This window comes from Pagrus major, chromosome 6 (genome assembly GCF_040436345.1).
Source record: "Pagrus major chromosome 6, Pma_NU_1.0".
NCBI classification, from domain to species: domain Eukaryota; kingdom Metazoa; phylum Chordata; class Actinopteri; order Spariformes; family Sparidae; genus Pagrus; species Pagrus major.
In genome coordinates this window covers 27,876,612-27,888,764 of record NC_133220.1, presented here as the reverse complement: position 1 = coordinate 27,888,764, position 12,153 = coordinate 27,876,612, and the positions used below count along the sequence as shown (strand labels likewise).

General features: G+C 43.7%; 1 protein-coding gene across 3 annotated transcripts in view; it reads right to left on the bottom strand.

Moving 5' to 3' along the window:
* fgd5a (FYVE, RhoGEF and PH domain containing 5a) overlaps positions 1 to 12,153 on the bottom strand; it is a 34,617-nt gene that overhangs the window by 9,136 nt on the left and 13,328 nt on the right. For all 3 annotated transcript variants that reach the window (XM_073468104.1, XM_073468105.1, XM_073468103.1), the window contains exons 4-12: positions 11,984 to 12,042; positions 11,573 to 11,603; positions 8,763 to 8,914; positions 7,808 to 7,964; positions 2,611 to 2,701; positions 2,043 to 2,093; positions 1,773 to 1,831; positions 979 to 1,050; positions 730 to 798 (exon numbers count right to left, since the gene is read on the bottom strand). In XM_073468104.1, the coding sequence (XP_073324205.1) occupies positions 730 to 798; positions 979 to 1,050; positions 1,773 to 1,831; positions 2,043 to 2,093; positions 2,611 to 2,701; positions 7,808 to 7,964; positions 8,763 to 8,914; positions 11,573 to 11,603; positions 11,984 to 12,042 (741 nt within the window). The remainder of the gene's footprint in view (positions 1 to 729; positions 799 to 978; positions 1,051 to 1,772; positions 1,832 to 2,042; positions 2,094 to 2,610; positions 2,702 to 7,807; positions 7,965 to 8,762; positions 8,915 to 11,572; positions 11,604 to 11,983; positions 12,043 to 12,153) is intronic.

Below are 12,153 nucleotides of genomic sequence, written 5' to 3'. Positions count from 1 at the left end.
ATCTCTGGTCTTCCAGAGACATGGATTACACCATACAAGCTGTGTGGAGCCGCTTCATGTTTTCTTTCAGTTGTTTTTCTACATTTTAAAACAACTCCCCATCTACTTCAGATGTTTAGGAGAAGGCTGCAACGCCGTTTTGCTGTGAAGCTCCAGAGATGTTCTGAAACTTCACCTGACTTTCCATCGGCATGTGGGAGAGTAGATAATGACTGAATTTTCATTTTTTAGGTGAACTTTTCCTTTAAGGAGGCGCAAGTTATTCAGCTTATCTTTGCAGAGAGGCTGGAAACAGGGAGAACCAGCTAGTCTGGCTTTTTTCAAAAAGTTACATCTCCCAACACCTCTGACTCTCATTAACACATTATACTTCATTTGATTATGATGTGAGGTTGCCAAGAAAACTACAGACTCCAGGAAGTAACTGAGGCCTGCCAAGAAATGGCCTGTGCACAACTTGTGAAACCAAATTTTACACAGATGAAATATAAGGTGTTAATGAGTGAACTTGCTAGTGGCTGAATTTTTTAAAGTTAATTATCAGACAGAGCCAGGCTTGCTGTTTCCCTCTGCTTTCAATCCAATGTTAAGCTAACAGACAGATATGAGACTAGTATGGATCTTCTTATCAAACTCTCACCAAGGGCGATAACAAGCATTTTTCACTAGCTTCACAGCCTAAATATGTGTCTGAAAGTTAGAGTTATGGGGAAAAAAATGAAATATTACCAGAAACAAGTGTCTGGGCTGCCTGCTTTTCTTCGAGACCTTCATGAGTGTGCCTTCTTTGACAAACATCTGCCAACGGAAAGAAGAAAGAAGAAAAACACAGAGAAAAGGCATGAGAAAAACATGTTAGGCCATCAAATTGCTGCACACATTAACTATGTTTTAGACCCTGTTAAAGCCTTCAAATCTAAAGACTGTCATTAAAGAGCGATGTGTTGCTGTGTTTTGACAGTGGAACATGCTGCTCACCCTTCCAGGCTTCAGGAGGTCCCTCTTGCCCTTCACGCTGTACTCTATGTGGACCAGACGCAGCAGGTTCTCCTGAAGGAGGCAGAGAGATGGAGGGAGATTATCCAGTGATGGACGGAAGAGAAGACAGAGAATGAAACTGTCCCTGTTTGTTTGTGAATGAAAGGGAGGGAAAGCGGAAAAGGATGCGATACTGAAAACTGAATTGGGGAGGGGGGCAGAGATAGAGGGAGCCTGTGTTTCCACTGTCTGTCAGCCCGTGTGTGTGTGTGTGTGTGTGTGTGTGTCAGTGCATGTGCTGTGAGAAAGAGAAAAAAAAGTGAGTGTGATAAACTGAGGAGGCAAGCCAGAGTGGGGCTTGACAGTGAGAGGCGAGAAAGACAGTGGGGGGAGGGTGAATTATCTCCATGTACTGCTCATGTTGGAGGGGGAGTGTAAGTAATGTCCACCCTCACACTGTTCCCTTTGTGATGATACACCTGGGACTTTCTGATGACATCATCTTTCCTCGCCCCTTGCGTTAATCAACAAGCTGCGGAGGCCGGCGCCAAAGAGGGATAGACCTCTCCTTCACTCCAGCATTTGATTTAGAAGAGGGGTGTACACACAGGAAAACCTCAGCTGTCTGACTTCTTCACGCTTCATCTCCATCAGAAAATTGCTCTTTCATTGCCAGGCGGAATATAAAGACGTGTCTCAATGACGGCACGCTGGGCTGTGAATATGTCCGACTCAACAGGAGCTAAGCGGTCTGAATGGCATAAACACGTGGAGTGTATGCAGAGTAAACTCACCCCCTGTTTCAGATTGTCATTGGCCTGGTCTGCCACCTCAGACACGATCACCAAGGCAGCTGCAACACAAACAGAGACAGAAAGAGAGAAAGAGAGAGATTTATGCACAAGTGGATTCAATAAAGACACTCAGTGACTGTTGCTCAACAACTATGGCCTGATACAAGTCGAGCAGCTGCACTGTGTATGTGTCAGTATGTGTCTTTGACTACTGAAAAGACATCATTGTCATGGTTATGAATATCACAGAGCTCCATTCTGCAAGTTTACCTTGTGTGTCCTCGTATTCTTTAGAATCAGGAGAGAGGTTGTTCAGGTAATCTGGAGAAGACGCGAAAAATGAGTCAAAACATGATAATAAAGACATGGCACTCAAACTGATGCTCAATAAGAAAAATGGGGCCAATCTTTTAACTGGCTGTAAAGTGCAGCTTGTTCAATACACAAGGCCAATCCACAATATTATGCTTATAGTCCCATCTTCTCTAGCATTTGTGAATTTGAAAGAGAGTGTATGTCACTATTACGAGAGAAAATAACACATTCTACTTCATACATCTGAAAACATATGTTTGTTAGCAATGAAACACATTCTTGCTCACCTAAATACATTTGCTGCCACAGCTTTACTTGGTAAGGTAGGCTACGTGAGCAGTAGGCTGTATGGAAAGTAGCTAATGGTGGCTACTGTTAGTCAGTGCGCTGACTTCTCTCTATCTTTTATACTGTTTCACTGTGCTTTAGCAGCTATTATTATCCTATAATTGTTACTACTGGCCGCTATGGCTGCTATTCAGCAACAATTACTAGCCTATGTGCATGTGTGTTTGAGTGTTACCTGTGAGCAGCATTCGATATTGAAGCACTCTCACTATAACCTGCAGCAGCTGGTGTTTCAGTGGGACTTCAGCTTCCTCAGGGCTTCTTGTCTGCACACACACACACACACACACACACACACACACACACACACACACACACACACACACACACACACACACACACACACGCACACACACACACACACACACACAAAGTCACATGAATTTGATTTTTCAGAGGTAAATATACAGATGTTATAATCAAAAAATGTTTGACAGATGTCAATTCAGATTCACTCAAAAAAGTTATTTTGGAAGGCATGAACATTGCAGAACTACATCGTCTCGCACAATACGCGTCTCCAACACCAACGTGGCCGTCACTTCGGCAAATAAATAACATGAAAAAAGGTGAAAATCACAAGTCTGGCTAAGTAAGATTATAGCTATATTGACAGCTGTCATTATTTGAAAGGAGAGTAAGTCAGTTTGTGAGCTAGCTAATATGTAGAACAGGCTCTAACAGGTTTGGGTCGTGAGTTTTGGAGTGTTAAACAAGAAGGCGTCATGTATGCAACTGTTTCATGTGTAGTCGTTCTAATGACATATTTTCATCGTCTTATTCTTCAACTGTTTAATGACAAATTGAAACTGTCTCGAGTTGAAAATGTATCTTCTGAATTGACAAACATCATATGTGAAATTCATGGAACAATTTAAAACATTCTTTATCTCTCTCCATTCACCACTGTACAATGGTGGGACTTCGCCTCTCTGTACACCACTAGACCGCCTTGGTAGCCAAATGATTATAATGCCACAATCATCAGCAATTCAGCTCTAGCTGCAAATCATTTTTTGCATTTTATACCCCTCTCTTTTCTCCCTGTTTCCTGTCTATCTCATCACAGTCACTATACATTAAAGGCAAAAATGAAAAACTGAATACACTACTGCTACCTGATCTGAGTGAAATCAAAACCTTCCTCCCACAACTCTATGTGTTCTAAATGAAGGGAACCTCTGTCATACGATGCTGCAAGTCAAGGTCACAAGTGACCAAGGCAACAGTGTCGAACCAGATGACCTTCACACGACTTTCCAGCACACAAAAAACCTGAACAACTCCCATTCTTCTTCTCAGGCGAGTCATTTGCAGGTGAAAGGGGACAGAAATTGGCACAATCAAAGAGAGCTTTGGAAAATCAATCAGGATCTAATTGTCTCTGACAGGTATTTATGCCCTGAGCGGGAGAGGAGCAACGGGGGACTGGGTGCACGCACACACGCACACACGCACGCACGCACGCACGCACGCACACACACACACACACACACACACACACACACGCGCGCGCTCGCGCGCAAGCAGTCTTTTCTAATCCAATGAAGTCCTATCCTACATTAGAGAGGCACAGATAGCACCCTGCGGGAAGCAGCATCTTCATCTTATTTACACTGCACACACATACACACACGAACACACACTCAAGGACCCACGCAGACACACACTTTACTCATCTCAGATTCATTCACAAACACGAGCGATGTATTATTGATGCCGCCCTCCACACACAGGCACAGACAGACCTTGGGCTGGTGATGAGATAATGCCGATTAGGCCTGTAAAGGGGAGGGATGGGATGTGAGTTAAACACACCACTCTTTGTCTTCATTACCACAGTCTGGAGTGCAGGAGTCAAGAAGTAAAAGAGAGAGTTGGTGCCTCTTTTAATGAGGAGGCCTTCACGAATACTCACTTTCTCTTTTTGTTTCTTTTTCTGTTTTTCTCTCCTTAACTTCAGTCCCCAGCTCACTTTTCTGTCCTCCTCCTCTCTCCTGATCTGATCTCATGATGCACTGAGTACAATAATAACCCGCTCTCCATTATTAAACCCGCTTGGCTTCCAAACATCCGCTTCTCCTCGAATGTGGCTTGCAAATTGTCATCCAATTGACACTTGTTCGGAAGAAGTGGCTTTTCCAGAGATGGTAATTAGCGTGTGGTTTGTTTGGGTGAGCGAGCCAAATGGAGGAGGAGAGAAGAGGGAGCATGCGACGCCTCGTGCTGGGAGATAAACACATAAACACACACACACACGGACAAAAAAAAACACACCTTTCACACTCTGTCATGGCCAGCTGATTTGCTGCCTGCACACACACAACTGATCTAATTGGGGAGTTGTAAAGGAGGCTGCTTCTCTAATTAGCTTCTGTCTGCCTCATTGCCCAGCTGCCTTTACAAGGAATTCACTCCATCGCTCTCTTCCTCTATCGCTCTCTGTCCACCTGCCGCACAGCCTCCTCCACTCCCCTCCTGGGCTTCTCGCACATGAGAAAACGCACACAGGCTGTACACAAACACAGGCTATGACATGAATATAAATCCAAGCTGGAGTGCTTTGGAAACAGATTTCATAACCAGTTTCACAAGATCCACTCAATTTGTGCATGCACATGCCCCTGCAAAACAATCAGACACAAATACGCAGAGGCCAAAACGCTCCCAGAAAAAGAGGGGACGCACACATGTACACACACACACTCATACACACCTCACTGTGTCGGCCAATGTTTATAGATGGTGTGGTAAACAGGCAACGGGCTGTGGAGAGGAGGCTTTAATCCTGTAAGGGTCTAGCTCTGATCTGATCAGGGTCTGAGGCTACTTCATCACTGTCACCACCACATCCACAATGAAATTACTACCACTTAAACTGCTGGACTTTGGCTTGTAGCAATAAAGAAGGAGGAGCAGGAAGGTTGAGGAGAAAGAGGTGTTGAGGGAGGTAAAAATGGTAGCTATTCTTGGAGATTAAACTGTTTTAAAGGAGACATATAATGATAATTTTCAGGTTCATAATTTCATTTTGTGTTACTATTAGAATAGGTTTACACGCTTTAGTGCTCAAAAAACACACCAGTTATCTCATACACACAGCACTGTATCCTCCCTCTGTCTGAAATGCTCTGTTTTAGCTCCTGTCTCTTTAAGGCCCTGAAAACACAGTCTCCTCCGATTGGTCAGCTCACACATGCCTGACCCAGCACCTGTGCTAAATCAATTCTTACATGCCAAACTAGCAACTAGGCATAAATCATGCAAACGAGTAACACTGTGATGTAGTGTGATGTCACAAAGTCAGAGAATTAAAGGCCAGACTACTGATGAGGCGTTTCAGCAGCAGTGTTTTCTGTGGGAGAGAGGAGCTTCTGTTGGTGCAGACCTTGACCTTTTTAACTATTAAGATCTTTTACATGCACATAAACCTAACACAAACACTGAAGGAAAGGAAAAAAACAAAAACGCAAAATACGTGTCCTTTAAATGTACAAAATGAAAACTTTCAAATCAGCATTTACACTCCTGTGAAGTATAATGACTTGTGAAGCGTCACACAGCCAACAGATAAATGACCTCAGTAGTAGGTATAGTGCATCCCCTGACCCGCATGATCCTCCTTGCGCTCCCTCGGCCCTCCTTCTCCCTCATTACAGCAGGGTCTCACACACCGTGCAATTCCCATGGCAGTCCTCTGATTCAACACAGCATCCATCATACACACACAATGCCCCTGGTGTGAGAGGGTGAGTTGGACAGGCCCCATATTACAGCCTTATATGCAATATGGGAAACATAGATACATTATGGAGTGCGTATAAGCAGTGGCAGGTGGGGTGAATCTGCCAGTGGACTGAGAAAAGGCTACTGAATATGCCTCTGGGTGTTAAATTGAGAGGTGTAAGATGAATCACATGGACACAACAAGCTGAGTTTTATTCTGACCAACCTCTCTATGGAGAAAACGATATGTGTCCTTAGATAAGATGATATCCTTTCATATAATTATCCTTCTTTGCAGATTAATCCATTTATGGCTACTTCAGATAGCAATTAGTGGTTTATGATGTGAGAAAGGTGTCTAATATCTACTTCATGATGTTAAAATGAAGTGGCAAATTATTGACTTTGATCAAGGTTATCAGGGGCTAAATTATTAGCTGGCATCGACCAAGTGTGAAAACACGCTGTAATATACTAGAGGTCAGTGTTTGCTGAACACGGTGACGGTTTACAGTCCTCGTCTCTCACCTCCACTCCCTTCTGTTTACATTAACTCCAGTGGAGTCTGGCAGAGCCAAAGTTTTTCTGGGAAGGGGCAGCTGCTGTTGAATATTCATGAGCGGAGACAGTTGGTGCCTTGTCCGTTCGCTTTTCTTATCAAACGAGAAACGCCTGGAACCACTCACGGTCAACCAGAGTACAGCATGGAACTAGTAAGGTGTACATTTGGGGAGAAAGCTGAGCTGAATAGGTAACTTTGTGAAATCCAAACTTGGACATAAACTCTTTTTAATAACTCGACAAAGACTAAATTAGAATGAATCATTTCAATATTTTATTTATGGTGACCTATGTGCTGCTACACAGCAGTTTTAACTTTGTAAAATGTGAATCAATTTTATAGATTAGGACACAGCTGCACGAAAAAGAGAAATATTTTTCTGTATCTCCGTGGTCTTATATATAGGCTCCTTAATACCCCTTCTCTTTGTTTAAAATAACTAATTGTACTGTTGCCAGCTGGGACTATGCCCTCCCCTATTCAACATAAGGATATGGTGTTGATTAAGTGGACTAAGGGCACAATCTGTGAACCACTGTGGCGGATTTAGAATGGGCTTTTGCTGAATCCTGATCCCGTCACCCAAATCCCAGTTCTCTGGCCTCCAGGGAGGATAAAGGATGAAGAGATCAACGCTGGACAAAGAATGAGTATTTGGTGTTGAGTGGGAATAAAATATGCGAGCATGACAGTGGAAAGGTCAGTCCTAGCGAGAGGAGCGGGATAGAGAGGGTTTAGAAAGGCCATTATCTCCCTGTGGAAACTGGGTGACAAAATCTAAGTCGAGAGCCGCTGAGTGGGTGCCGAGGGAAATACACGGTTCGATCTCTGCTCCCTGCAAACACCCACAAGGCTTCACTTTCACTCCGCAAACATGGAACCTGAGATTTGAATATGTGACTGTCAAAATACTTCTACCAGTTCTACTTTGAAGGGGATCTTTTGGTATTGGACAGTGCAGTCATTGGAATAATAAACACATACAGACAAATGGGAACAGACAATGAGACTAACGTTGGCAGAAGACGCAATTAAGAGCTGCCTTCATCTGCTCAGGTTCGCGTCTGTCAGTTCAGTGGTTTACCTCAAACTTCTTGACGATGCTGGCGAAGGCTATGTTGTTCCTGCAGCTCTCCTCCAGTAAGGACATACTGCGATCATACTCTGAGATATATGTGTCAAACACCCTGAAGTCCTCCCGACGTGACAGGATCACATCCACCACCCTTTGGCTCTCCTCCCTACACACACACACAAAAAAAATCAGAGATTAAGACATCTACAGAAAACGTGACATTAATAGTGACTGTACTGCATTATGATCTCTGAGAGATGATCATTTGTTCCTTTTATGATAGTGAAACATCTTAAAATCTTGAGTCTAGAAAGAAGTCATTGCTGAGGGTCTCTACAACTGTTGTTTTGGTTTAAAGATAATAGTTTGACATTTCCATCTATTATGTGACACAGGCAGAAATGCTCAGGGACGACGTATTGTAGGGTTTTAAGGTTTTATTCATGTAATGTTTAGTCTTGTTCGCCGACTTCCTTCTTTCTCACTCTAACTCTCTTCCAGTTATGGCGACAGGTGACCTTTAACCAAATTACGGATTTCTCTGGGTTTAATGTAAGCACACAACAAAACATATAACCAAAGGTCTAGCCGTTTCTTAAAAAGTTGCATATCCTTAAGAATGAGAAAAGTACACCAAATGCTTTAAAGGACAAAGAAGTTTATTAATATTACAAACTCCTGGAAAAGCACTTCTGTGCAGCGGTGCTACTGTAGCTGCCACGCAAGGCCTCTTGGTTGAAGAATGACCTCTCAAATTATTATATGCATTTTAAAGCAGGGCTAGGACAGTGTGGAATAATTATTTTGACCTCAGCAGAGAATGAATTATGACCATGGTGCAAGTCGCTTTACTCTACATCCATACTGCATCAGTCTGTTTCAACTCTGTGTGTGGCTACATTTATGAGACACACCAAAATGAAAACTGAGCATCAACAACAGTAATCTCTGTCATGTTTCTTACCACTGACTGATGCGTTCCTCCAGCTCAGTAAGGATGCTGCTGTGGAGGGTGTAGACCTGTGGGAGTACGCCCAATATCTCTCCTAACCTCTGCTCCTCCAGCACAGGCTCCCCTTCCTCACCCTCCGCCTCTGTCACTGCCGACCTAAAGGCCTGCATGAGAGAGAGATTTTCAGTAAGACAAGAAAAAGAACGTAAAAGAGAGAGGAATGTGAGAGGAAGGGAGGGTGAGCAGGAGAAATGAAAGGCATGGAGGAATGAGGAATGAAGAGGGGGGGGGGAGAAAAATGGAAGGAAGGAAGGTCAGATCCTCCTAAACATCCTTCCTGCCACCCTCCCTTCAAATCACCTCAGCGCCTTCCCACCACTTTGGGCTCTGTCCAGGCATTCAGGAAAGGCGGCGTTGCTTGCACAAGAGTTACGCACCAGGTGTTGTTGCATAATGACCTTGGTGCTCAATGACACAATGCTGTTTGTACAGTCCCCACTTTTCATGTCTAAACTAAAAATTCCCTGATATACAATGAATTCCAGTCCATTCAGCGCACATAAAACATAAGCAACAGGCATTAATAGCTGTAGTCCCAGAGACTAAGAGGACTACCATGAGGAGTTATGGCACATGGGAGCGAAAAAGCAGGAGAGAGGTTATTTATCTACTTAGCAAATGAAGACGAAAAATAGAGGAAAGTAGGTGAATCGATAGGAGGTGTCATCGCGCTTTTAAAAAAAAACCTCAGCTTTCTCTGCCCGGCAGAATAACGTCATATATATATACCGTATAAAGCCTTGGTGTGTGTGTAAGGGATAAGTGTCGGGTACCCATCTATTCCAGTTCTGTATAAAGCACAGACATAAAACAAATAGAGTTGTCCCAGTCGGCTGTGAGATAATGTGGTGACGCCAGAGCTCCAGAACATGCCGTTGATCATGCACAATCGATCACGTACGAGTTAACATTCATCACATCTGCCGGGGAGAAGAACAGATACTTTAACAGCTCTGGTTGACTTGGCCTGACACACACACACACACAATCACACACACTCAGATCCATGAATGAGAGGAGCTTTACTCTCCATTTCGCCGCTCCACTCTCCACCTTATCCCTGCTTTCCTCACGTAAGGCAGGTCAAGAAGCAACGTTAAGCAGTTGGCTGAGCGGCCAGTCATGCTCGGTCATAACTCAGCACAGAGAATCTGCTCAGAGGTCCCGTGTTACCGCCAACAAGAAAAAAATAATAAGCCTGAGCCTCATATGTTAGAGGGAAAGTCCTTTAGAAGAGGAGCAGGGCCTCCCTTCCTATGTGGAGACAGGCTCTGGAAATTCTTTGTATTCTTGTTATTCCTTATCAAACAATGGAACAATAGCTCATGTGTGCCTCTCACTTAACGCTGCTCCTGTTTTTCCCCCCCAAAACTGTGTGTTTGTGTTGCTGGAGTGTTCCCCAGCTGAATTACTTGGTTTCATGCTAATTATGTCATCATTCTGCATCAAACACTAACTAATATCTCGACGCATCGCTGTTAGAAAGTTTAAGGAACAATAAGACACCTTAGCGCTTATGCATTATGCAACAGCGTGATGAAAAAGCCCTCAATGTCACCTCTGAAAGGTGGCAAAAAGATTCAATTAACTGGTGTGGTAACACAGAAGAGGAGTGCAAGCCAAGGTTACTCCGTATGCATGAAGAAAGATCATTTACGTAGAATAATAGATTGGATAGTTCAGGCTATATAAGTGACAAAATGTCACGTCTGACGCACTGATGCTCATATTGACTTGCAGCATATGTTTCTGTCTGTACTTTGGCATGCAGCAGCTAATTAGTATAATTGAGCATCATGATGAGATTGCAGATTTATGATTATTAGAGGGCTCCATTGCATAATATTTGCATTAGTTGCAATTTAATGGCATCAGATTATACATTACACAAATCTGCTGCTTTTGTACTCACGGCAGGCTTTCATAAATCACGCTGAGGGGACGCACGTCAGAAATCCAGGTTATGACCTTACTCAAGGTTATAAGGTACGGTCTGACTGATGGGCTTCTCTGGGTTCAATGAGTCTAGCTGTCAGATTTGTACAGGCAACCATCAACTTAATAGGAACCATTCTTTAAGAGGTGCGGCCTCTCCTGTGTGAATTTAATTGTTCTAGCTGTTTCAGTATCAGTTCTGTGGTATTTTTTGGTAAACATTTTTCTTTGTTCCTCGTTCTGCAGGGATGTGCTCTTATTTTGACAGGCAGTGAGTGAGAAATGATGGAAACAGATGACAACAGTTGGCTGTGATGCATGGCTGACCTCGAGAGGCTTACCACAGCTCACCTTTCAATCCTCTGCCCTGCATTAACAACACCCGTAACTATTGAGAGGCAAATTCTCTATTACATGTTCAACCTGGTCATATGGAGCTCATACGTTACATCCAACAAAGCCAGTATAAAAGCCCTCTTTGTGACCTTTAGGTGGCAGATTGCCAGCTTTATTGCAAGCGCATATCAGTGGAGTAACGGTACAAGGACAGCACTAGCGAGAGCGCCTGGCGGACGCACGCTGCGTCATCTTGCAACTGACCACACCAGAGGACAACACGTCAACTTTGTTAAGACCAGGAAGTAGATCTTGCTGCAACAACACTGATAAACCTGAGCAGAGCATTGCAATAGGGGGGGAGGAGGAGGAGGAGAGGAGGGAGACAGAGACTGGGGAGCAGACACACAAGATGTGATGTTATCAGTGGGGTTTCAAGAACGTTTCATCGGAATTGAAGCCACTCACAGCTGATGTGACAGGTTTCTTACCTCTTGAAGGTGCTTGAGGGCGCTGACATGTCTGGAACAACAAGAAGAGAGAAACATATGATTGAATTAAACTGTGGACATGACAACCTTCTTCACAACTGTGTTCGTCTTTCTACAACACTTATTAAATTACTTATATTATGCATGATGAGAAAAGTACATCAGAAGAATGGTTGAGTGTGTAGCAGGGCAAGGGCAAGGCTGAAGTATTTATAAGCTACACAGGACACATGTGTAATTGGGTGTCAGCTTCTCTGCATGCAGCTCGATGAATCAGTGTACAAGCAGGAGAGATACAGTTGGAAGGAATAGGAGAGTAGGGCCACAAGAAGACAAAATTTGGATGTCTGAGTGTGATGACAAGCGGGAGAAGTGTGCAAATGGGGGAAATCCACGAGCGCAGATGCTCACATTCTCTCGGAGTCGACGAGCTCTTTGGCGACGTAGAAGGCTCGGGATCGTCCATCAATCTGTGTGACAGGGAGGGAGATGAATGAGCACAGCTAATGTTGAAAGGCTCTCTGTAGGCACTTATTCCTCTCAAACATTAATAGGAACAGCAAGGAGAGTGGCGAAAAAAG